At 44.9% G+C, this 27,837-nt stretch overlaps 1 protein-coding gene across 2 annotated transcripts in view; it reads right to left on the minus strand.

Annotated features, from left to right (window-relative positions):
- Positions 1–27,837, minus strand: part of dtd1 (D-aminoacyl-tRNA deacylase 1) — a 174,566-nt gene that overhangs the window by 134,366 nt on the left and 12,363 nt on the right. For both annotated transcript variants that reach the window (XM_072265590.1, XM_072265592.1), the window contains exons 2-3: positions 24,849–24,939; positions 21,485–21,720 (exon numbers count right to left, since the gene is read on the minus strand). In XM_072265590.1, the coding sequence (XP_072121691.1) occupies positions 21,485–21,720; positions 24,849–24,939 (327 nt within the window). The remainder of the gene's footprint in view (positions 1–21,484; positions 21,721–24,848; positions 24,940–27,837) is intronic.

The following is a 27,837-nucleotide window of genomic DNA, read 5'->3' on the forward strand; positions in this document are numbered from 1 at the left end:
TGTCCCTGCACTAAACTGAGCCTGTGGCCTGTAACTAACGGGCTCCTGGACCAGCTGCAGTGATGACTGGCTTCGTGAATGTGAACTCACTTTCCTGAACTTTAGTTCTGAACGCCATTTGTTTACGATTTGGTCATCCTCTGCACAGTGGGTGTTTGACGATCTTCTTTTTTAATGGGTTCTACCGGGTTTCTTTGTTTTGTGGCTGCCTGTAAGGGGACAAATCTCAAGGTTGTACATAGTATACATACTTTGATAGTAAATGTACTTTGAACCTTGAAATCCCACTTTGGCAGCTGTGGAATTTAATAATCTGGATTACTTTAAAATAAAAGCTACTCATTTGTAATTATATCCACATGACTATTGGATTTTTATAGAGACCCATCTGCTTCATTCAAGTCCTTGTAACATCTGTAAAATGCAAACAAAAAAGTGCAGAGGCTGAAAATTTGAAATAAGAACAGTAAATGGTGAAAACACTCAGCTGGTCAAGCAACATCTGTGGAGAGAGAAAAACAGGATAGTGTTTCAGGTTGACTACCTGTCATCAGAACTACCACCCTTAGCGAGTTTGGCCGATGTGACCCCAATCCCACCCCCCCAACCCAGAAATGGCCAACAAACCTCTTATTTCAGGGACAAATACCAACATTGATCTTACTAGCAATGTTGGATCCTGAAAAAAGTGAATTAAAAATCCCACTTTCAAATCTCTTACTAACTCTTCCTTCAGTTAGTCCTGACGAAGGGTCTCGGCCTGAAACGTCAACTGTACCTCTTCCTAGAGATGCTGCCTGGCCTGCTGCGTTCACCAGCAACTTTGATGTGTGTTAATTAAAAATAATATTCACAATGCTTCTGAGAAGCGAGGAGGGGTTCTGTGAAAACACCGTGTGTGCAACATAAATGCAAGTTATTGTTGGTAGAAATCAACAGAAACTACTTAAAATCCAAACTCATATTCAGGTTGAATCATTTGTAGTAACCAATAATGTGCCCTCAATGTCCAACATAGCATCAGGTATGAGGGACATGTTATACTACCGCCTACCAATGCACTTGAATGGGAATGTACAACTACCCTCAAATTTGTTTAATATTGTTACAACTTTTTTTGTTTGAAACTGCTGATCTGTAATCAAAACTTTTAAATGTCACCCTGTGATTACATATCATTGCTTTTGTCAAAAGAATGCTGTTTTGGAAATGAACAGAGAAATCTACAGCACATTACAGGCCCTTCAGCCCACAATGTTGTGCCGACCATGTAACCTACTCTAGAAACTGCCTAGAATTTCCCTAGTGCATAGTCCTCTATTCTTCTAAGCTCCATGTACCTATCTAAGAGGGTCTTAAACGACCCTATTGTATCCAATGTGTGCATCACTGCAACCACACTTATGCCAGAGTCCTGTTCTACAAACCTCATTTCCAGAAAAGTTGGGATATTTTCCAAAATGAAATAAAAACAAAAATCTGTGATATGTTAATTCACGTGAACCTTTACTTAACTGACAAAAGTACAAAGAAAAGATTTTCAATAGTTTTACTGACCAACTTAATTGTATTTTGTAAATATACACAAATTTAGAATTTGATGGCTGCAACACACTCAACAATAAGTTGGGACAGAGTTAAAATAAGATTGAAAAGTGCACAGAATATTCAAGTAACACCGGTTTGGAAGACTCCACATTAAGCAGGCTAATTGGTAGCAGGTGAGGTATCATGACTGGGTATAAAAGTAGCGTCCATCAAAGGCTCAGCCTTTGCAAGCAAGGATGGGTCGTGGCTCACCCCTTTGTGCCAAAATTCATGACAGAATTGTTAGTCAGTTCAAAAGGAACATTTCTCAACGCAAGATTGCAGAGAATTTAGGTCTTTCAACATCTGCAGTACATAATATTGTGAAAAGATTCAGAGAATTCAGAGACATCTCAGTGCGTAAAGGGCAAGGTCGGAAACCACTGTTGAATGCGCATGATCTTCGAGCCCTCAGGCGGCACTGCCAAAGAAACCGTCATGCTACTGTGACAATTATAGCCACCTGGGCTCGTGAGTACTTCGGAAAACCATTGTCACTCAACACAGTCCGTCGCTGCATCCAGAAATGCAACTTGAAACTGTATTATGCAAGGAGGAAGCCATACATCAACTCTATGCAGAAACTCCGGCAAGTTCTCTGTGCCCGAGCTCACCTCAGATGGACGGAAAGACTGTGGAACTGTGTGCTGTGGTCAGATGAGTCCGCATTTCAGCTAGTTTTCGGAAAAAACGGGCATCGCGTTCTCCGTGCCAAAGACGAAAATGACCATCCAGATTGTTATCAGCGAAAGGTGCAAAAGCCAGCATCTGTGATGGTATGGGGGTGCATCAGAGCCCACGGCATTGGTAAGTTGCATGTATGTGAAGGTACCATTGACTCTGAGGCATATATTAGGATTTTAGAGAGACATATGTTGCCATCAAGGCGACGTCTCTTCCCGGGACGTCCATGCTTATTTCAGCAGGACAATGCCAGACCACATTCTGCACGGGCTACAACAGCGTGGCTTTGTAGACACAGAGTGCGTGTGCTTGACTGGCCTGCTGCCAGTCCAGATCTATCTCCTATTGAAAATGTATGGTGCATCATGAAGAGGAGAATCAGACAACGGAGACCACGGACTGTTGAGCAGCTGAAGTCTTATATCAAGCAAGAATGGACAAAATTTCCAATTGCAAATCTATTACAATTAGTATCCTCAGTTCCAAAACGATTAAAAAGTGTTATTAAAAGGAAAGGTGATGTAACACAATGGTAAACATGCCTCTGTCCCAACTTTTGTTGAGTGTGTTACAGCCATCAAATTCTAAATTTGTGTATGTTTACAAAATACAATTAAGTTGGTCAGTAAAACTATTGAAAGTCTTTTCTTTGTACTTTTGTCAGTTAAATAAAGGTTCACGTGAATTAACATATCACAGATTTTTGTTTTTATTTCATTTTGGAAAATATCCCAACTTTTCTGGAAATGGGGTTTGTAATTCAAAGTAAATTTATTATCAAATAATATAAACGGTATGTCACCAAATACAACCTTCCCAGAGGTGGAGAGGGTCAGCAACTTTAAATTCCTTGGTGCTATCATTTCAGAAGATCTGTCCGCAGTTCAGCACGTAAGTGCCATTACAAAGAAAGCATGGCAGAGTCTTTACTTGCTTAGAAATTTGCAAAGAACCAGCATGGCATCTAAAACTCTGACAAACTTCTACAGCTGTGTGGTGGAAAGCAGAGTGAGTGGTTGCATCACGGCCCAGGTATGGAAACACCAATGCCTACAAAAAATAGTAGAGCAACACACATCAAAGTTGCTGGTGAACGCAGCAGGCCAGGCAGCATCTCTAGGAAGAGGTACAGTCGACGTTTCGGGCCGAGACTCTTCATCAGAACTAACTGAAGAAAGAGCTAGTAAGAGATTTAAAAGTGGGAGGGGGAGGAGGAGATCTAAAATGATAGGGGAAGACAGGAGGGGGAGGGATGGAGCCGAGAGCTGGACAGGTGATTGGCAACGGGGATATAAGAGAATCATGGGACAGGAGGTCCAGGGAGAAGGAAAAGGGGGGGGGGGGACCCAGAGGATGGGCAAGGGGTATAGTCAGAGGGACAGCGGGAGAAAGGAGGGGGGGGGGAAAGAGGGGGGGGTTGGAGGCTACCCAGATGGAATATAAGGTGGTGTTCCTCCAACCTGAGTGTGGTTTCATCTTTACAGTAGAGGAGACCGTATATAGACATTTCAGAATGGGAATGGGACGTGGAATTAAAATGTGTGGCCACTGGGAGATCCTGGTTTCTCTGGCGGACAGAGCGTAGGTGTTCGGCAAAATGGTCTCCCAGTCTGCGTTGGGTCTCGCCAATATATGGAAGGCCACATCGGGAGCACCGGACGCAGTATATCACCCCAGCCGACTCACAGGTGAAGTGTCGCCTCACCTGGAAGGACTGTCTGGGGCCCTGAATGGTGGTAAGGGAGGAAGTGTAAGGGCATGTGTAGCACTTGTTCCGCTTACAAGGGTAAGTGCCAGGAGGGAGATCAGTGGGGAGGGATGGGGGGACGAATGGACAAGGGAGTCGCGTAGGGAGCCATCCCTGCGGAAAGCGGGGGGGGGGGGGAGGGAAAGATGTGCTTAGTGATGGGATCCCGTTGCAGGTGGCGGAAGTTACAGAGAATAATATGTTGGACCCGGAGGCTGGTGGGGTGGTAGGCGAGGACCAGGGGAACCTTATTCCTAGTGGGTGGCGGGAAGATGGAGTGAGAGCAGATATGCGTGAAATGGGGGAGATGCGTTTGACAGCAGAGTTGATGGTGGAGGAAGGGAAGCCCCTTTCTTTAAAAAAGGAGGACATCTCCTTCGTCCTGGAATGAAAAGCCTCATCCTGAGAGCAGATGCGGCGGAGACAGAGGAATTGCGAGAAGGGGATGGCATTTTTGCAAGAGACAGGGTGAGAAGAGGAATAGTCCAGATAGCTGTGACAGTCAGTAGGCTTATTGTAGACGTCAGTAGATAAGCTGTCTCCAGAGATAGAGACAGAAAGATCTAGAAAGGGGAGGGAGGTGTCGGAAATGGACCAGGTAAACTTGAGAGGAGGGTGAAAGTTGAAGGCAAAGTTAATAAAGTCAACGAGCTCAGCATGCGTGAAGGAAGCAGCGCCAATGCAGTCGTCGATGTAGCGAAGAAAAAGTGGGGGACAGATACCAGAATAGGCACGGAACATAGATTGTTCCACAAAGCCAACAAAAAGGCAGGCATAGCTAGGACCCATACGGGTGCCCATAGCTACACTTTTAGTTTGGAGGAAGTGGGAGGAGCCAAAGGAGAAATTATTAAGAGTAAGGACTAAAAAATAGTAGTTACAGCCCAGTCCAACACAAGTGAAGCCCTCCCCGCCACTGGGCGCATCTATATGGGGTGCTGTCACAGGAAAGCAGCATCCATTATCAGGGACCCACAAGATCCAGGTCATTCTCTTCTGACTGCTGCCATTAGAAAGGAGCTACAGGAGCCTATGGACCCACACCATCAGGCTCAGGAACAGGTCTTGCCCCTCAACCATCAGGTTCTTGAACCAGAAGAGATAACTTCACTCATCCCAACCCTGAACTGTTCCCACAACCTATGGACTCACTTTCAAGCACTCTGTATCATGTTCCCAATATTTATTGCTTATCTTTTTATTAATCCCTTTTTTCCTTTGGTATTTGCACAATTTGTTGTCCTTTGCACATTGGTTGCTTGTCCATCTTATGTTTCTTTGTATTTTCTGTGAATACCCACAAGAAAATTAATCTCAGGGCTGCATATGGTGACATGGATACACTCTGAAAATAAATTTACTTTGAGCTTTGAAGCTTGATATTCGTTTTCGTGCAGGCATTTACAGGAAATAGCATTTGTGAAAAATTATACAGAAATAAAGACTAACAAGCAACCAATGTGTAACAGACAACAAATTGTGCAAAAAAAAAAAGGTGAAGTGAAATGGGAAGTTTCTATTGTCAAGTTTCTCAAGGGCCTCAAGACTCCAGTCAATGGTTGGGATTGAGAGTAAGAGGAGAAATAATTTTTAACAATACACTAATTCAAAATAACACTTTTGATTAGAAACTATTTGACTTCAAGGGACGGGTGAGTCCTGGGCTGGACGTCCTACTCACTTAAAGGTGAAGCGTCTTCCCTAGCCTCTCCTTTCCAGGTGTACTGATCGCCTCAAGACCACTGTTTGGTTTGCCATGCAGGAAGTCACTTGCATATGGCCTCTACTAAACTACTGTGCCCATAGCAACGCCTTCACTTGACGTCCCTGTTCTAACTGGGCAGGCGGGCAGGCAGGCAGGAAGGACTCATCAGCCTTGGTTGGCAGCCAGCCTAGGAGAAGGACAACTCGTATTCAAAGCCCAGGTAGATTGGGACTTGTTAGCCTTGCCAGGCAGTCTGTCTAGAAGGAGGAGCTCTCCAATACTCAACCTACAGCCTTGCTGTCACGGCAGTCGTCGCAGCTCGCGGTGCCATTGTGGAACATCCCCTGGCCTAAAGAGTGGAATTGGTCCGCACACACCAATCCTCACTATTAAAGTACGCAGCGCAGGCAAGAAGAAAAGTCCTAAAGTGATGGAGAAGGGGGCAATCCATCCTCCTGATCTTCGCAAGCGAAGAACCAGCCATCATCATCATCTGACTGCAATACTGACAACCAGTTTTTCAAGGATGCTCAATCTCCGAATCAGAATTCAAGAACCCCAGGAGTTTCAGCTAACAAACTGAGGGAATTTTGAGTGGAAAGAACTTATCTAAATTACAAAATATGCTGCACCTGCACTGCACCAACAGATAGGAGTGTTCTGCACATTATGATGAGACAGAGGCCACAACGAGTCCCTCAGCCCAAAATCCAACACTGCAACCTTTTAAAGTGTGATCACACTGCAACTGAAGACCTAAAATAAAACTAAAAGATCTTCAAAATACGATCTAAAAAGATCTGTTTTCGACTTTCCATTCAATTAATCTACAAGAAACACTTTTCCACTACAGTCAGAATACAGCCTGTGCACTTCTAAACTGACAGAAATAGAGCAAATTGAAAAATATGTAATAAGTTTTCATCTGTGCTTCAGACTTGAGGGACTGCACTGCAGGCCTATTATTTATTATTCATGAAGGCTGATATAAGAAAAGATTCCACTAGGATGAAAGCTATTTTGCATGCCTTTTTAAATGGGCAACAAGTCCCAGGAGCACAGCCTTCCTGACCACAAGTTAAGATGCCGATGATAACAGAGAACAAGAGCTATGCAGCAAAGCCAAGCTGCCCAGGAACAATGAAGCGGCAATCTCCAGGACAATCAAATAACATCACAAGACATCAGTGCCAAATTCAAACCGTTTGCAACATTCATCAGGAATGAAACCGGACCCTGCAATTGTGTCGATTCTGTGTCCAACTGTGGAAATTGCTGAAGTTTGACATTGAAGGACTCTTCTTCCCTGCCACTGCCCCATGTCAGGTTTCGGTGAGGACACGCAGGCTGCTTCGCCTTCCCCAGAGGATGGTCCAAAGACGAGACAGTGTAGGACTCCCATTGCAAATGTTCCACAAAATAGAAGGTGCCATCAGCTTGTTGACTTCACTCCCACATTGCACAACCCAGGACACTAAATCCAACCTTTGGCGGACATTTCAAATCAGTCTGGGTGTACAGTACTTCCAGAGTGTGCACACCCAGTTCAATACTTCACCCAGGTCAGGATAATTTGCTCAGAATGCCCTCTGTACTGCAGCAGTACTTGGTATTTCATTCTCATGCAGATTTCTGGGACGTGTGAAATCTCAGCTCCAAAGCTGGAGTCCACAGGAGCCCCTCTTGCTCCCCTGTATGTATGAGACAAAGAAGATACATGTAGAGAAACAGCCAGTTCCCTGAAAAATGTGTCTCTATACCATGTGTCGTGTTTTTACTGAGAGCATGACCACTCTGAGAGGAGAGGGTCAAAGGTGAAAAGGGTGAGCAACATCTCTAAAAATCCATCCTGGGCCCAGCATTTTTAATGCAATCATGAAAAAGGCACATCAGTGGCTCTACTTCATCAGGAGTTTGAGGTGATTTGGTGTGTCACCAAAAGCTCCAGCAAATTTCTACAGATGTATGGCAGAGCGCATTCTGACTGGTTCCATGGCAGCCTGGTACGGAGGCTCCAATGCCCAGAATCGCGACAGGCTGCAGAGGGCTGTGGACTCTGCTAGCTGAGCCGAACGCACAATCCTTCCCGAGCATCAGGGGCATCTTCAGGAGGCGCTGCCTCAACAAGACGAAGTCCATAAAGATCCTCAGCAGCATGTGTTCTTTACCAGAGAGGAGGTACAGGAGCCTGAAAACACACACTCAACAATTGTTTTTCTGTACAGCAAAGGAAGAGGCCGTTCGGCCCACAATGTTGTACGGAACCAAGTAAGTTAGAAACCAGTTGGCCAACTAATCCCTTATACCTACACAATCTCCATACCCCTCATTTTCCTCACATTTACATGCCTATCTAAACGTCTCTTTAAAGTCCCTAATGTATCTGTCTCTCACATCTTACTGAAAATTACTCCCTCTCATCTAAAATGCATGCCCTCTGCTATCAGACATTTCAAATCTGGGAAAAAGATAGTGTCTGTCTGCAACACACATACGAATCTCTTCCTATAGATGCTGCCTGGCCTGCTGCGTTCACCAGCAACTTTTACGTGTGTTGCTTGAAATTCCAGCATCTGCAGATTTCCTCCTGTCTGCCTGCTCTCTCTGCCTCTCAATCTTCTAAACCTCTATCTGATCTCCCCTCAGCCTCCACTGCTCCAGAGAAAACAACCCAGGTTTGTCCAACCTCTCCGTACAGCACATGCCCTCTAAACGAGGCAGCATCCTGGTAAACCTCTTCTGCGCCCTCTCTGAAGCCTCAGCATCAGAATCACGTTTAATATCTCTGGCATATGTCATGAAATTTGTTGTTTTGCTGCAGCAGTACATTGTAAAAGATAATAATAAAAACCGAGAAATTACAACGTATTATTAAGAATTAGGTAGTACAAAAATAAAGAGAAAAAAGTGAGGCAGTGTTCATGGGTTCATTGTCCAATCAGAAATCAGATGGCAGAAGGGAAGAAGCTATTCCTGAATCATTAAGTGTGTGTGTCTTCAGGATCCTGTCCTCTTCGATAATAGCAATGTGAAGAGACCATGTCTTGGGCGATGGGGGTCCTGAATGATGGATGCCACCTTTCCTTGCATCACCTTTTGAAGATAGCCTGGATGCTGGGGAGTTTCATGCCCGTGATGGAGCTGGCCGTGTTTACAACTTTCTGCAGCTTTTTTCCCCCGATCCTGTGCAGCAGCCCCTCCAAACCAGTCAGTGATGCAACCAGTTAGAATGCTCTCCACAGCACATTTGCACATCTTTGGTGACATACCAAGTCTTCTCAAACTCTTAATGAAATATAGTCACTGTCTTTGTAATTGCATCAATAGGTTGGGCACAGGTTAGAGTTTCAGAGACATTGATGCCCAGGAACTTAGATTAATCAATTGACTGAGATACAGCATGGAGTAGCACCTTCCGGCCCTTCGAGCCACGTCACACAGCAACCCACCGGTTTATGGGACAATTTACAATGATCAATTAACCTACCCACCGGTTCATCTTTGGACCGTGCGAGGAAACTGCACAGGAAGCACACGTGATCACAGGGAGAACGTACAAACTCCTTATAGGCAGCGTCGAGAACTGAACCCGGATCGCCTGTACTGTAAAGTGTTGTACTAACCGCTACGCCACTGTGCCACCCCATCTTGAAACTGTTCGCCCATTCCTCTGCTGATCCCTCGATGAGGACGGCTGTCTGTTCCCTTGATTTCCCCTTCTTGATATTCATAATCAGTTCCTTGGTCTTACTGACATTTAGTGCAAGGTTGTTGCAGCAACACCACTCAGCCAGCTGATCAATCTGAATCCTCATCACCATCTGAAATTCTGTCAACAATAGTTGTGTCTTTGGCCAAGTCACACAGTCATGGATGTAGATAGAGTAAAAAGAATTGGGCTAAGCACATGTCCTTGAGGTAAGCCAGTGTTGATTGTCAGTGAGGAGGAGATGTTATTTCTGATCTGCACAGATTGTGGTCTCCGGTGAGGAGGTCAAGGATCCAGTTGCAGAGGAACATACAGAGGCTCAGGTTTTGGAGCTTGTTGATTGAACTGAGGGTTTGATTGTGTTGAACGCTGAGCTGTAATCAATAAACAGCAGCTTGACATGGGTATTAGTGAGTTCAATTTCAACATTTAAGAGAAGTGTGGACAGGTACATGGCTAGTAGGGATATGGAGGGCTATGGTCCCAGTGCAGGCTATTGGAAGTAGACAGTTTAAATAGTTTTGGTATGGACTAGATGTGCCAAAGGGCCCGTTTCTGTGCTGTACTTCTCTATAACTCTATTACTATGATCCAAGACTGAGTGGACAGTCATGAGATTGCACCCACTGTAGACCTATTGTAGCAATAGGCATATTGCAGTGGGCCCAAGGTCTTGCTTAGGCAGGAGTTTATTCTCGAGGCACTTTATCACAGAAGATGTGAATGCCACTGGGTGATGGTCATTGAGGTAGCTTACCCTGCTCTTCTTGGGCATTGGTATGATTGTCGCCCTTTTGAAGCAGCTGGGAGCTCTGACTGCAGCAGTGGCCCTGAACACTCCCGCCAGTTGGTTGGCACAGGTTTTCAGAGCTTTGAAATCCTTCCGATAATGGGGTGACCAGAACTGCATGCAATACTCTAGATGAGGCCTAACTAGAGTTTTACAAAGCTGCAATATAACTTCCTGGTTTTCAAACTCAGGGTCTCCACTAATATAGGCAAGCACGCCAAATGTCTTCTTAACCATCCGATCAACCTGTATAACTACTTTCAGTGAATTATGAACTTGGACTCCAACAGCCTTCTGCTCATCAACACTGTTAAGCGTCTTGCCATTAACAGTGTCCTGTCTCTTTACATTTGACCTACCAAGGTACAACACTTCACATTTGGCCAGGTTAAACTCTATCTGTCATTTCTCTGCCCGTATCTACAACTGATATACAGCTGCAAGAAAAGGCTGTGAACCCTTTGCAATTACCTGGTTTTCTGCATTAATTACTCATAAAATATGGTCTGATCTTCATCTAAGTCACAATAATAGACAAACACAATCTGCCTAAATTAATAACACACAAACAATTGTACTTTTCATGTCTTTATTGAGCACATTGTTTAATCATTCACAGTCCAGGCTGGAAAAAGCACGTGAACCCTTGTATTTAATAACTGGTGGAATCTCTTTCAGCAGCAATAACCTACACCAAACATTTCCTATAGCTGCTGAACAGACTTGCACAACTGTGATGACGAATTTTAGACCATTCCTCCATACAAAACTGTTTCAGTTCATCAATATTTTGGATACTTTGCATGTACAGCCCTCTTCAAATCAAGCCACAGCATCTCATTTGGGTTAAGGTCTGGACTCTGACTTGGCCATTCCAAAACACAATTTTTTTTTCCCTTTCTGTTGTTGATTTACTTGTGTTGCCAACCATTATCTTGTTGCATCATCCAAATTCCTCCCGGGAAGGGGGAGAAGATGGCAGCGCGACAACAGCGCGCGCAGCCACTTCGGTGATGATGTCTGTTATCTGTCAAATAGGGGACCATGCACAATCCTGACTTGATGGAGACAGACGTGAGAGCACAGCGGAACATCTGGAAAACTTCTGAAATGTCTGCTTTGCTACCGCTGCTGCTGTGTGATAACCGGAATCTCTGGAGCTGAAGGCCTCGAAATCCTCTGCTTTGCGTGTTTCAGTGTCCGGGGAGAGGTCAAAGGCGCTTGGCAGAGGATGGCACTCGGGAGGCTGTATCGGAGAGGCTGGTCGGAAGCTCGAAGTTTTCGGACAGATGGACTCAGTGTCAGCTGGGGTCGGTTGCTTCCAAGGTATCGGCAAGTTGACGGTGCCTGGAAACTTATGACAGGGAGTTTCTCCCGTTTGCCGCCTGCTATCGGGGACTCGGGAGTCGATCGACTCGGGACTTTGAGACTATTTTTTTAACTGGGCCTATGGTCTGTCCTTCATCAAATTATGGTATTGCTTTGCACTGCTGTAACTGTATGTTATAATTATGTGGTTCTGTCAGTGTTAGTCTGTACTGTTTTCTGTGATATCACTCCGAAGAAACATTGTATCATTTCTTAATGCATGTATGCATTTCTAAATGACAATAAAAGAGGACTGAGTGTTCTCATAATCTAAAATCTAAAAATTCTATTAAGCTTCAGGTGATAAACCGCTACCCTGACATTCTCTCTAAAATTTCTTGATACATTTTTGAATTAATTGTTCCCTCAACAATTGCAAGCTGTCCAGGCCCTGAGGCAGCTTATGATGCTCCTTCAGGGGCAGCACTAAGGTGGTGCTAACTGGGGCTATAGCCCCAGCAGAAATTGCAATAGCCTCACCATAGCACCACCAAGAAATCAACTGCAGCTGCTTTGCCTTCTCTGTATAGTTCTGAATATAGCTTGTTTCTCCAGTTGATCTAGTGAAACAGCGCCCCCAATTACCATAGCACCCACGCAGCAATAAAGTTATAAACTCTGTCAGATCCACTCTACACTTCTGCTTATTCGTTCATTGTCAATGTCTTGCCGTTGCTGTCCTCAGATCAGTTAAGCTGATCTAAGATCACCTAAGGTGGGATCACGCGAGAGATTGATAGTATACATCCAGGCGCAGATCCGTGGTCTCGCGAGACTAACGGATGACACACACACACACAGTGCTTTACAAGCGAGCGTGGGCCTGGTACATGCATTATTTTGGCAGGCGTGAAAACTAGATCGATATTTAGTCAGAAAACGACCTCATCCAAGGAATCAGTGGTGTCTCAGCCTGAGCATGTCTTAATTGAAAGTGACATGCAGAAAGTAAGTGGGGATGAGGACGATAGCAGTTCATCGAAGGAGTGTGAGGGCAAAGTAGAGGAACAAGAAATGGAGCGGGATTCGGAAGAGAACGTGGATGAAGCCGCTACTGTTAGCGATGTTAGCCAGCAGCTTGAGGAAGGACCCTGTCGGCCAGCATTGAAAAAGTACCCTTCGCAACAGTTTGGCAATCAGTAAAGGAGTATTCGTGGCTGGTTTCACCTGTACTCCTGGCTGGAATATTCAATCACAAAAGATGCTACATTCTGCTTCGCATGCAGGCATTTCCTGTGTGGAGGATATAGGTTCCATTCTGAGTCTACCTTCACTGTCAACTGGTGGAAAGCTACAACAGCTGGTGGAAAGCTACAACAGCTTTCAAAACCCACCATGTAAGTGCAGCTCATAAGTTTGCGATGGAGGCATGGGCCGAATTCAGATTGAGAAAACAAGACAGTTCAAGATTGAGATATATGCTTGACAAAGGACATGCAAAGATTGTCCAAGAAAATCGTGAGTATATGAGAGCAGTGGTTGAGTCTCTACGCTATACTGCGTGCCAAGGCGTTGCCCAGCAAGGACATCGGGAGGATGATGGATCTGGCAATAGGGGAAACCTTGTTGATTTGCTCAGTGCAATTGGGCAGTTTGATAAGACTGTAGCTAAAAAAAATAGAGGACCATCCTGGAAATGCAAAAAACACCCATCACAATATCCAAAATGAAATCATGGGTATTATGGCAGATATGGTCAGACGTCAAATAAGTGCAGAAATCAAGGAGGCTGGATATTTTCCCATCATGGTGGATGAAAGTAAAGACCTGAGTAAAAAGGCGCAAATATCAGTGGTGGTGCGGTATTTGAATAACGAAACAGTGCTTGAAGAATTCTTGCACTTCACTCCAGCAGAAGGGTTGGACGCAGAGTGGCTTCTTAAAAGCATTGAACAGACACTCGCCCAGTGTGTTATTGATAAGAACGCGTGTATAAGCCAGTGTTATGACGGGGCGGCAGTGATGTCCGGGTGCAATAATGGGGTTCAAGAGAAGTTCAGGAAAGAGGTCCCGCAGGCATTATATATACACTGCCATGCTCACAGACTTAACCTTGTTTTAGTGGATGTTGTGAGCAATGTGCAACAAGCGGACAGGTGAGTTTTTTGGAACTGTGCAGCTGCTTTACAACGTCTTTTCAAACTCTGTTGCCCACGATCTTTTCATGAAGAAACAGAAAGAACTGGAATCAACTGCACAGCCCATAGAGTTGAAGAAATTGTCAGATACACGCTGGGTATGGCAGTATACAGCTTTGTGGGCTATAAGGAAGTCACTCCCTGCCATTCTAGCTACACTACAGGATATTATGGGTCAACCAAATGCATGGAGGAAAACGGAGGCTAGCTCTGTAAATGGACTGATTGACGAGCAGTTTGCTTTACTTCTCACTCTGTTTGAGGATTTATTCCGAGTCACCAAGTTCATGTCAGACCAGCTACAATCTCCCAGTTTGGAAATTTCATCCGCTGTGGACTTGGGTCAGTCTGTTATCGATGCACTCTCAGCAAAACGGGGAGAGGAGTCATGGAGTGAAATTCAGACAAGAGCTAGGGACCTGTGTGTCAAGACCGATATACAGAGCAGACCACATGAAAGGAGACAGGCCCAGCCACCCCACCGCCTACATGATTTTGTTATTGAGGCCCAAACTGAACGCACACCCGTCACATCCTCTGATGACCTTTGCAACCACTGTTTCTATCCGGTTACAGACAGACTTCTGACTGAAATGAAAAGACAGGTTCTCAGTTGAGACTGGGAGTGTTCTGACTGGAGTCTCAGCATTGAGTCCCAAACACAAGTTCTTCCGAGACAAGAATTGTCTTTGGCCAATGGCCCAATACTATGGAGTGACTGAAGTGAACCTGACTGCAGAGCTACATCAGGTTCGGAGTCTGCCGGAAACAAAACAAAAGCAAGGACAGTGAATGACACAGTGGAATTTCTAGCTCTAATGAGACCCTACTGTAATGCATTTATAGATTTATACAAACTAATCTGCATATCACTGACTCTGCCTGTTACATCTGCCTCATGCGAACGGAGTTTCTCTTGCCTCAGAGGCGTCAAAAACTACCTAAGGAGTAGCAGCAGCGATGCTCAGAACAACAATTTGGCCCTGTTGGCCATAAACAGCCGGAGGACCAAAGCACTTGACATCCAGAAAATCATTGATGCTTTCGCCACCAACCACAACAACAGACGGATTGTGCTTCTCTGAAAACATCAATGGTGAGTGCAGTTGATTTTTTAAAAATTTGGGCCAAGACTAATGCTAATTATTGTTATTATTTTGTGGTAGATACCCCATAGTCCTTATGTTTCTTGCAAATCCTAAAATATTACATTTACTGCTATTAAGCCTACTGGTTTTGCTTAGACTTCCAAGCGGTGATTCTGTTGATTTTTGTTTAAATTCAATAGCCGAATTAATTGAGGTATTGCATGGTCAGAGTACGATTTGTCCAACTCCTGGTAAAGCCTTGCATCTGTTGTTTGCCTTATTTGACTTTAATAACGGTGTATCTTTTGGCATTGCTGTCTATGTAATGCAAATAGCAGTGGGTTCGTGTTGTGTTTTTCAGTTCAAAAGCACGCATTTGACGCTGATTGCGGGATTGGTGCATGATTCACGTTGTCCGCTGTTGCTCGGATGCTCTGATTTGTTTTTTTGTTGATGCTCCATGTAGCCCAGGTTGTCTCCGATGCCGTTGACACTGTAACAGTTCACTTCTATTTTAGATCTATCAATTGCTGTTGCTTGTGAATCAACAGAGGCATTTATAGTAGGCACATAATGCTTGAAACTGACTTTTTAACGCCTCACGTCTGGCCTTGCGAATACATATTACCACACAGTGCATCCCTCAGCACCATCACTGAATCATTTTGCCCCTCCGTAGCACCAGCAAGAAAAAATCTCTGGCGCCGCCACTGTGCTCCTCCCACCATGCTTCACCGTTGGGACGAGGTTTTGGTGTTGGTGTACAGTGCCCTTTTTCCTCCAAACACAGCAATGTGCATTTCTGCCAAAAAGTTCAACTTTTGTCTCATCGGTCCACAGAACAATATCCCAGAAGCATTGTGGAACATCCAGATGGTCTTTTGCAAACTTGAGACATGCAACAATGTCTTTTTGGAGAGCAGTGGTTTCCTCTGTGGTGTCCTTCCATGAACACCATTCTTGTTCAGTGTTTTTCTTATAGTGGACACATGAACAGAGACTTCATCAAGTTCTAGAGATTTCTGCAGGTCTTTTGCTGTTACCCTTGGGTTCTTTTTCACCTCTTTCAGCTTTGTACATGGTGCTCTTAGTGTAATCTTTGCAGTTTGTCCACTCCTAGAGAAAGTAGCAATAGTACTGACTTTTCTCCATTTATAGATAACTTCTCTTACTCTGGACTTTAGAAATGTTTCTGCAGCCTTTTCCAGCCTCATGCATCTCTACAATTCTTCTTCTAAAGTTCTCTGAAAGTTGTTTTGATCGAGGCATTGTGCACACAAACAAATCTTTCTTAAGAAGAGCAGGCTGTATCAGTAATCTGACTTTGTGTGTCTTTTTTTAATAAGGCAGGGCACCTCTATAACCCACACCTCCAATCTCAGCTCATTGACTGGAACACTTGACTCTAAATTGATTTTGTAGAAGGCATTATCCTAGAGTTTTTGAACCTAGACTGGATTGTTCAAATGGTGAACTCAGTATTTTTTGTGTTTAGATTGTGTTTGTCTATTATTGTGACTTAGATGAAGATCAGTCCACATTTTATGAGTAATTAATGCAGAAAACCAGGTAATTGCAAAGAGGTCACAAACTTTTTCTTGCAACTGAATATCCCATTGTATTCTTTGCCAATCTGTTATGCCATCCACAACACCTCCAATCTTTGTATCATCTGCAAATAAACTAACCCACCAATATACATTTTCATCCAGGTCATTTATACATGTTTCCCCCACCATCCGAAGGTACAGCGTTCCTATGAAACGGTTCGTAAGCTGAAATGTCGTAAAGCGAAGAAACAATTACCATTCATTTATATGGGAAAACTTCATGAGCGTTCGCAGACCCAAAAATAACCTACCAAATCATGCCAAATAACACATAAAACCTGAAATAACAGTAACATATAGTAAAAGCAGGAATGATATGATAAATACACAGCCTATATAAAGTAGAAATACTTCTCTACAACGATTGCCTGCACAGATCTCCGTAGCGAAAATCTCACACAAGCACTGTTGGCATAGACACGCTCTCCAGTAACCTTTAAACTATGAAGCTGCCAAATCTACCAAATAACACGTAAAAATACACAGCCTATATACAGTAGAAATAATGTGTGTACAGTGTAGTATCACTTACTGGAATTGGGACAGCGCCGAGCACACTGATGATGGTGTGTTAGACTGAGTCGTCGCAGGCTGGGTGGTGCAGTAGCCCCAACCCTCCGGGCCGCCGACCTGATACATTGCCGCGAAGAATGCAGCAGTAGCCAGGAGGCACCCAGCACATCTTTAAGAAAAAAGCCGAAATAAACATGCTAATTAATTAAGTGCTGCCCGGCACGTAAATGTCGGCGCAGATCAGAGGCGATTGCCGATTGCATCGCTTCTGATGCTAGGCAGCACCTAATTAATTAGCATGTTTATTTCAGCTTTTTTCTTAAAGATGTGCTGTGTGCCTCCCGGCTACCGCTGCATTCTTCGCGAATCGGTACAGTATCCGTCCGGGGCCCGGGTGTTGGGGTGGTGGGACACGGGAGTGTCATCTCATCGTTGATCAGAGCAGGCAGCTCATTTTCACCTATGACTGCCTGCCTCGATGTCGAAGGTCAAGGTTTGTCGTCTGCTGTGGCTGATGTGGAAGGCTTGCTTGACTGCTGAGCCTCGTGCATTTTTCTATCATACAGTTGTTTGTAAGCACTCAAACCATCCTGCAAATATCCCCTAAACCTACGTACCCTTTCAAAATGAAAGTCGTACTTCATCACTGCAGCGAAAATCTCACGCAGTTGCTTCACTTTCTGCATTCGGTTTCAATTGTTATCCTTTCCTCTTCCAATTGCATCAGCTCTTCATCTATCAGTTCTTGGTCAAGGGATGCCAAAACCTCTTCAACATCATCTTCGTCAACTTCCACAAGCCAAACTCACTTTGTCCTTGCTTCGTTCACCACGATCGAAACGCTTAATTATGTCTAGTTTTACGCTAAGTGTAACACCCTTACTCTTTCAGGCTTTTCCAACACCTTAGAACTCATCTTGCTAACGGCTGCTCAATGCAACGTGTTAAAGCAATGCCGTTCCGAATCCGGGGGAGAGCGGCTGCTCGGGGCGCGCGCTGCCTTTTATCGTGCACCAATTTTTTATCGTGTGCTGCCTTTCTTCGTAACAGTGAAAACACCTTCTGAAAGTGAAAACAGGGTACTAATGTAGGTCTTTCGTAACAGTGAGGTTTCGTAAAGCGAACGTTCGAAAAGCGGGGGACACCTGTATACTGAACCATCACGAACAGTAGAGAACCCAATACAGATCTGTGCAGAACACCACTAATCACAGACCTCCAGCTCAAAGAAAGCCCTTCGAACACCACCCTCTGGCTTCTACCTTAAGGACAGCTTCTTCCCCTAAGCTATCAGATTTCTGAATGATCAATGAGCCCACGAACACTACCTCATCTTTTGCACTATCAATTTATTCTGTAACTTTTCTCTTGCTCTGAACTGCTGCAAAACAACAAATCTAAAGAGATAGGTCAGTGATGATAAACCCGATTCTGAAAAGGATGCAATAGATTAAAACTGCACCTTCCAGTTTTCCATGGACTCCAAGCCAGCAGGCTGAACCCACAGGTGGACGATTTGTTCCCAGTCTGCTGTCAGTGGTGCTCTAAAAGCAGCAATAAATTCTGTTTTCAAAGGCCAAGTGCTTGTGCTCCCACATGGCCAGGACCTGTCATTCACTGGGTTTGAACCGGGTTTCCAAATTGACCATTAGACCATATGATAAAGGAGCAGAATTAGGCCATCAACTCTGCTTTGCCAATCACGCATGGCTGATTTATTATCCCTTTAAACCTCAGGCACCTGCCTTCTCCCCGTAATATTTGAGACTCTTACTAACCACCCCTACTATCAACCTCCAATTTAAAAACACGAATGACTTGGCCTCTACAGCCAACCATGGTAATGAGTTCCACAGATTCACCACTCTCTGACTAAAGAGATTCCTCTTCATCTCAGTTCTCAAAGGATGCCCTTCCATTCTGAGGCTCTGCCCCCCGGTCCTGGACTCTCCCACTATTGGAAACATCCTCTCCACTGAAAAGCCACACTCAGCATTTTAAAAATACCTTCTTCCCCTCTGCCACCCCATCTCTGAATGGTCTCCTTTGGTAAATAAAGGTCTCCTTGTGCACAAAATTAAAATTTGACCCAACCTGGTTACTCCTCTTTTTTTCAAATTGCTATTTTGTGTGATTTTGACCGGGTCAGAGTGGATCTACGGCCTGCAGTCAACGAGCACAGTGCTAAATTGAACCGAACTAAACTGAACATTCCTAGACTGTGGTGCTTTTCACTCGTTTTTTTTGTCGTTTGCGTGACTTTTTCTTTTACGCGTTGGCTGTTTGATGTCTTGTTGAATGGGTTTCGTGGTGTTTGTTTCAGGGCTGTCTGTGAGGAAAATGAATCTCAGGGTTGTATACTGTCTACATACTTTGATAATAAATGTGCTTTGAATCTCTGAACCATGGTCAATCTAAACTCAACTGGAACCTGAGGACAAACTAATCTTTCTATGTCTGACCATCCTAACAACAATCTCATATGCACAATTAACCTGTGTGGGGATGGAAGCCTAATCAATGACACAGGATACATTCCCCTGACGTGGATAAAGTGCACAGAACACAGACACCCAACTCAACTCCGTCAGAATATACAGCTGACCCAAACCGGATCTAAATGGTCTATTAGACTATATACGCAGCATAATGTTGTGGTACAAAAGGGATGTGGGAGTTGTACGACAGGAAACTCAAATGGCCAGTACACAAGCAATTGAGAGGCGTAACAGAATGTTACCTTTATTCCGAAGGGGTATGAAAGAGGGAAGTCTTGATACCATGTCACAGGATGCACGATATATTGGTGAGGTTGCATTGGGAGCATCATGAGCAGCTCGAGGCAACACAGTACAGGAAGCATGTCATTCAACCCCGGAGGATATAGAAAGAATTCACAAGGACATTCCTGGTACTGGATGAACTTAGTTGTACTGAGAAATTGGAGTAGGCTGGGACAATTTTCCCTGGACCAATGGAGGTCGAGGGATGACCTTACAGAGGTGTATAAGATCATGAGGGGCTTAGATCAAGTCAGTCGACATTCTTCCCAGGTTTGGTAGGTCTCAAACTAGAGGGCTTAAGGTGAGAGGGAAGTGATTTAAAGGAGAACCGAGGGGCAAGTTTTACCACACAGAGGATGGTGGGTATAAACTACCAGAGGAGGCTGAGGCGGTTACAATTACAGCATTTAAAAGGCATTTCGACAGGTACGGGGATAGGAGAGGTTTACAGGGATATTAGCAAAACACAGGTAAATAAGATTAGCTTAAGTCAGCATGGACCTTTTAAGCCGAAGGGCCTGTTTCCATGCTGTACATCTCCCTACATGGGTGGTACCACAACTTGACGCGTAATGTCTGGATTTGCCCTCTGTATTAAGGAAGGACATGCTTGAAATGGAGGAAGTGCATGGAGGATTCCTGAACTCTTTCCTCGGGGCTCTGTCAACTTTTCCCTTCCGAGTGACCGCAGCACCCATCAAAGCTGCTCCTCACACCTACTTGGGTCACGGGTTCCAGGTCCGACCAGTACCCATCCAACAGCTTCAGATCCAATCAATACTGGTCTGAGGTTATCCACAAGGAACGAGGGGGAAATCGAATTCAAAACATACAAGATCTTAAGGTTAAGCCAGGGTGAATGCTAAGATGCTCTCACGAGAAGGACATAGCTACAAGATAATTATGCAGGGATGGGTGGGAGACCTATCATTGAAAACCAAAGTACACAGATATTTCTTCTCACAGAGGCTGGTGGGTCTCTGGTACTCCCCACTCCTGAGAAATGTACAGGCTAGATCTTCACAGGTGTTTAAAACTGAGACGGATAATTTCTTTGAATGATCTGGGAACTGACAGCTGGGGGGAAAGAGCACAGAGAAGTCGTCGAGATGTGGGGTTGATCACCCAAGAATGGCGGTGCAAACTTGAAGAGCTGAGTGACCTCATTGTTTTCTTACAGGATGCTTTGAGGAGGGGAATACTCTCCTCTCCTGATACTCCCGAAGCAGAGTGGTAAAAGAAAAGGGGGGGGGGGGTGTGATTAGAAAGAACCCAAGAAGAGGGGAAGGGAATATGGCTGAATAGAGGAGGAAAGAGTAGGCCCCGTTTGGGAAGTTCTTGGGCAATCTTCATCCCAAACCTGGGCAATTTCACCATGCGTTCAGGAACATTGGCCTTGGGCCTGGGAACTTTGCCAGTCAGCCCATCAGGAAATCCCACAGGACAACTGGAGGCATGATGTCACACAAGCGTAGTCCAATGGCAGCCAGTGGCCTGAAGGGTTTAAGGACGAGTTGGGCACGTACAGACACACAGCGGGGCCATTCTAGAGAAACTCTCTATTGCAGGTCAATCCCAGGAGAATTTCCAGATACTCCTGGTGACCAGTGTTGCTAAAGCCCTTTCTCAATAGGCAGCCCCTCAATGGGAAGAACATCCTGAGGCCTTTGTAACAGCGCCCAACTTTAATCAGCCACCTTGTACCCATGCTTTTAACCACACCCTCTGTAGGCTGCAGGCCTGGCTCAATGGCTCCCCCTACCTTTAATGAGCTCTGGCCTATAGGCCTTCCGGACGTGCTGCAAGAAACCACTGTAGAAGGCCTCCGACTGCTCAGCTCCCATTGCCAAGTGGAAGTCAGGCTTGTTACCCTTCAGGATGCACTGGAGTGTGAACTGACTGACAAAGAGGATCTCGAACTGCTTATCCATCACACTCTTACACCAATGCTTCCCGTTTTCATCTTCAAACAACCTCAGGTTCAGGATCTTGCGAACCCTGTTGCAATGACAAAATGGGAAATTTAGCAAAACGCACGGGAGGCTTACAGCTAGAAAGAAGCAAGTCATTCTCAAATTCTTTATGCACTTTGAAAGTGAACAAGTACAAGTCAGTGAAGCAAGAATGAAGTGGGGCGAAATGGTCAGCACCACGGGAGAAAATGGCCCAATTGGATCCACTGCCAGCAAACTTCAGAAGAGGGTGACAGGAGGGACAGGACTTGGACGGGGGGGGGGGGGGGTAGAATGGACCAGGGGTGGAGGGGAGGGGTGGGGGGTATGTGGGAGGGTGTGCTGTTGGCATTGATGGTGAGAAGGAAAGACCCTAGGGGAGAGGAGCAGGGATATGGTTGTGGTAGACCCAGGGTTGGATAGACAGGGAGAGAGAAGGCAAATTACCCCAAACTTGGTGAAGGTTTTCCTGGTCTTGGTTGAACCATAAATCTCACCAAACAACATACCTCCTCATCAATAAAATAGCCTCTAACTCCTTACCTATCTGGGAATGATCTTGCACCTTTATTGCTTACATTTTCCCTGTAGCTTTTACATTTTATTCTGCATCATCATTGCTTTACCTTGTTCGATCTCAAAGCACGGTGCAATGGTTTGAACAGGGCACAAAGCAAGCTTTTCTTGTGTGTTGGTACAAGTGACAATAATAAACCAATATCTTATAATTGAGACCTGCGGGCTGTTAGTGTAGAGCATTAGAACTAAGACCAGTTCTGTTATCAGCAGGTACAACGTGTGCACACCCTGCCAGGAGTTGTCCTGGAGAGAAGTCCCGAGTCCACAGAGTAATAGAGCACAGAGTTCATGACCACTGAGAAGGTGAATTGAATTGACCATTTCTTACATCTTTCATATACATGAGTAAAAATCTTTACGTTATGTCTCCGTCTAAATGTACAATTTACAGTAATTTATAATAAACAGTATGTACAACAGGACAGTCAACATAACATAGAAATACAGTTGTGTCAGCATGAGTTAATCAGTCTGATAGCCTGGTGGAAGAAACTGTCTCAGAGCCTGTTGGTCCTGGCTTTTCTACTGCGATACCGTTTCCCGGATGGTAGCAGCTGGAACAGTTTGTGGTTGGGGTGACTCGGGTCCCCAATGATCTGTTGGGCCATTTTTACACACCTGTCTTTGTAAATACCCTGAACAGTTGGAGATCTTTGAGTTCATGACAACCATCAAACATACATTTACACCAATCCCATTCTCCCCACGATCTCTTCGACTCCCCCAGTATCTGGCACTCACCCATGCACTACGGACAATTTATAGTCATCTGTTAAACTAACCAACCTGCACACTTTTGGGGTATGGCTGGAAACTGAGGCACCCGGGGTAAATGCACACAGCCATAGCGGGAGTGTGCAAACTCCACACAGACAGAAGCGGAGGCTTAGATTGAACCCAGGCCTCTGGAAGTGCAGGGCAGCATGACTACCAGCTGTACCACTCTGTTATCAATCAGCGAGATGTAAGCATTGGCTGCATCACCGGCTTATCCTTGGACAGTTAGCTTTTTTTTTTGAAAAAAAAAACCACACACACACAAAGCCACATTGAGGAATAAAACTGGTACCTGCCCGGTTTGCATTAGGGTCACCTGCACCTCTCCCCTGGCCCTAACACGAAAATCAGGGCTGATGTCATCACTTCAGCACCGGGGGAATGCTTTCGTGTCAAAGGTGAGGTCCTTTGGGTGGGATGTTAGACTGAAGCACCGTCTACTTCAGATTGCACTGACTGCAGGAGGGCAGAGTTCCTCCTGCTGCCCGAGACAACGTTTGTTGAACTAAACGCACCAATTGCTCTGAGCATTACTGAAGGTAATGGGAATCAGAGGGAAATCTGCCACCTGGCAGGAGCTGACCTATGTGCTAAAATTAAGTGGCTGTGATTCTTGGAAGTCAATCACTTCAATGCTAACAATTCCTCAGCCTCAGGTCAACTACCTCAACCCAACCTTCAGCTGAATCATTTGCCTGGACATTCTCTCATTCATTGTGTTGAAGTGAAGACATTGGTTCAATTCTCTCTCTGGTTCCTCACATTACTGAGCAGGCACATGGACAAGACAGGAGGAGAACACCAGCCACCACCTAAACATTTCCTTACTCCACCAAAAGTGCATGGAGGCTGCAATATTCACCATCTGCAAAATGCACTTGGACTACTCTGATATCAGCTCCCCACATCGAGGACCATTACCATCAGGAACGACATGGGCAGGCGGCCCAAGGGAATGCCATACCCTGTAGGTTCCCCTCCAACTTGCTTAGCATCTTCTCTTGGAAGTATATCACCAGCCAACCTCTTGGAACTTCCTACCCAACAGTACCACAGGAATACCTCGACCAGAACGACTGCAGTAGGTGAAGGTGGTGGCTCATTGCTGGTATGTTTATTGATTCCCTTGTTGATAATCCCCACATCCCGTGTTTTTATAAGCAAGTCAATACGACACACCCCTCCTTTGACTTTTCAATGAATTTAAAGTAAGTGATTTCAAAACAGTCGACTTTAAATCTCTTTAAATTCCTTATGCAGGGTCTCGGCCTGAAACATCAGCTCTTTATTCCTTTCCACAGATGCTGCCTGACCTGCTGAGCTCCTCCAGCATCTTGCTCTGGGTTTGCAGCATCTGCAGAACCTCGTGTTTCTACTTTAAATCCTTGTTTGTAAAAGAACTTCGACTTCTACTCAATCTGTTCCATTTTGGTTCAATCGTTCATTTATTTGGAATGGCTTAAAGACAAAGGATATATATTTTTTTAAATAGCAGCTTTAAGGAAAATGAAGAGAACTGCTGGGCTTTGCACATAAACAAGAATCGGATTGAGAACATTAGCAACAAATGATAGGACACAAAATTGTTAACCGAGCTGGTGGGATAGTTAACTGAATTCTTTTGGAAAATGAAAGGAAAGAGACATCTTGCTGAGGAAGACACCTTAAATAAGTAAATACATTTTCAATTGAAAGCCTTTGAGTGGCATAATATTGTATTACCAACATTAAATATTAATGGTCAATAATCATTCGGGTTTGCAACAACATGTCTTTTTTTCTGAAGCACCAGAACACTTGGTTTTTTAATGCACTCACATGTATTCAATGTCCTTCTGGGTGTCCTCTACAGAGATGCCTAGTAGTACACACAGTCCTCTTCCTATTGAGCTGATTTGCTCCTCGCCCACTGAAAACAAAAAGAGACACATTGTGAACTGAACTTGAAAAGTTTTATCGTCTTGGTTACAGTTACAGTCATACAGTACTACAGCACAGAAGTGGGCTTTGCGGCCCATCTAAGTCTATGCTGAACTATTATTCTCATTGACCCACACCTGGACCATAGCCTCCATACTCCACCTACCCATGCAATAATCCAAACTTCACTCACAGTGACTCTCTCAACTCCGATACTGACTGAATTGCGTAATGCAGCTTTCTCTGATCTTGTTCCTCACCACCAGCCCTTCCCCCATATCCTTCAATAACTCCTGCAAACAAGTCTATCAATCTCAGTTTTAAAATTAGCAAACATTTCACTGCTCTCTGTCAAAGTGAGTTGCAAATTTTACCTCTCGCAGAACAGAAAAATGCTTCTAACTTTGCTCTTGAGAAATCCCGCCCTAATTTTTCAACTTCCTAACCAGTAGCAATAACTCCTCTCTCTCTCTAGCCTATCCACTTCCCTTAATATTCCAAAAACTCCTATCAGATCACTCATTGTCATCAATACATGACCTGTGCTACAGGAAATGCCTTCCTCCGGCTCCATACCTGTCACACAGGGCCAGAGAACATGCCATTATCCCTGGCTGCTGCGTACTCGTTAACCACACGAAGCCTAGTAGAAATGACTAGCTCACATCTTCAGATCTTAATGAACTGCCTGATGAGCAAGCTTGATTGTTCTTCCACTGAGTGGATTTAGGACGTGTAGCTTACTTCCCTAAGAAAAGCAAACACTGCAGGCAGATGTGGGTTAGATGTATAGACGAGTAGGATCTGGTGAAAAGAGTTGGACACAAGACTGGAGTGAAGTATAAAAAAAGACTCCTTGAGATTAACTGGGTCAAATTACCTGGGCTAGCTGTGTCTAGTCTAGCAAACTCACTTCTGAAGAATTACTGGGCTAAACAGGGGGAGACTGAAAAGGGGAGCAAGTTGTATAAACAGTGGGGAAGAGACTGAAGATAAACTGAAACAACTTCCTCAGAAAGAGAGGAATACAGTGAAACTAGGGACACCAATAGTGTCGACGAGCAGGAACAAATGGGAGTTAAAAGGAAGGCGGCACCTCCAGAAAGAAAACTATGACAGTACACTTTGCATTACATAATACTGCATGCCTCTTTTTAACAGTCACATGGGATCCACTGACACCCGTCAGCACGCGGTGACTCAGCATCGTTCTGCCTTCTACACAAATATGGAAACAATTACTGGTATGGGCCTCCGTAACTGCCCTGAATGCAAGCAGCCTTAACAGATGTTTATGGAGAGATGCCACAAATAATAGAGGGAGTGAAGGGTTTTATCATTAGCTTATAGATGCATTTAAAATTAGAGCAGGAATTGGAGTATACAGGCCTGTGTCATAACACTACACACTGTTGTGTTCCATTCATGAACATAACACCTGTGGGAGCAGAAGATGCTGTGTAATTTACATTTGTTTTAAGGAGGAGTACAGTGGCCCTGTGAGGAACATATTCCAAATAGTGTGACAGCTTGTGACATTTATTGCCAGTCAAGTACATGGTGGGAGTGCTGACACCAGTACTGCACTGACAAGTCATTTGTCAACTCCAGGAGCACACTGACGCCCCATTTACTTATAACTGGATCAAATCAGCTACTCAGAGTCATGCCCGAGACCCCAGGTTGACTGGAACTCCAACCATGAGCAAGGGTGTTTCAGATGGCCACATAGAACAGCCTACTTCCCAAGCCTTCCCCGATAACACCCCCCCCCCCACCTCCTCCTCTGCTGCATTGACGACTGCATTGGTGCTGTTCCAGGCACCCGTGCTGAGCTTGTCAATTTCATCAACTTTGCCCCTAACTTCCACCCTACCCTTAAATTCACTTGGTCCATTTCCGACACCTCCCTTCCCTTTCTCAATCTCTCTGTCTCCATCTTAGGAGACAAACAGTCAACCAACATGTTTATAAACTTACTGATTCCCAGTCATCTTGACTATACCTCTTCCCACCCTGTCTCCTGTAAAAATGCTATTTCCTTCGCTCACTTCCTTCGCCTCTGCAGCATCTGTTCCCAGGCTGTGGCTTTTCTTCCCTCCTTCAAAAAATAGTGCTTCCCTCCCTCCACCATTGATGCTGCCCTCACCTGCATCTCCTCCATTTCCCATACTTCTGCACTCACCCCATCTTCCCACTGCCTCAACAATGATAGAGTTCTTCTTGTCCTTACCTACCACCTCATGAGCCTCTGCATCCAACACATCATCCTCCGCATCTTCAACCATCTCCAAAGGGATCCTATCACTAAACACATCCTTACACGCCCCTGCCACTTTCCACAGGGATCATTCCCTGTGATTCCTTCGAACATGCGTCTCTCCTGACTAATATCCCTCCTGGCACTTACCTCAGCAAGCAGCCTCAGTGCTACGCCTGCTCATTCACCTCCACTCAGGGTTCTAAAGAGTCTTTCCAGGTGAGACAACACTTCACCTGCGAAGCTGCCTGTTGTGCCTGCTGCTCCTCCTCGACACTGGTGAGACCCATCGTAAACTGAGGGACCACCTCATCGAGCACCTCCGCTCCATCCACCTAAAGCTGAACTTCCTGGTGGCCAAACATTTTAATTCTGATTCCCAGTCCCGTTTCAACATGTCAGTCCACGGCCTCCTGTTGTGCCAAGAAATGGTGGACGAGCAACACCGTATATTCCGTCTGGGTAGCCTCCAACCTAATGGCATGAATATCAAGTTCTCCTTCCGTAAAAAAAAAAATTACCTTCTTCCTCTCCTCTTCTTCCATTTCCCACTCAGGCATTTTACCTCTTCTCATCTGCATATCACCTCCCCCTGGATCCCCCCCTCCTTCCCTTTCTCCTATGGTC

The sequence above is a fragment of the Mobula birostris genome, chromosome 8 (genome assembly GCF_030028105.1).
Source record: "Mobula birostris isolate sMobBir1 chromosome 8, sMobBir1.hap1, whole genome shotgun sequence".
Lineage (NCBI taxonomy): Eukaryota > Metazoa > Chordata > Chondrichthyes > Myliobatiformes > Myliobatidae > Mobula > Mobula birostris.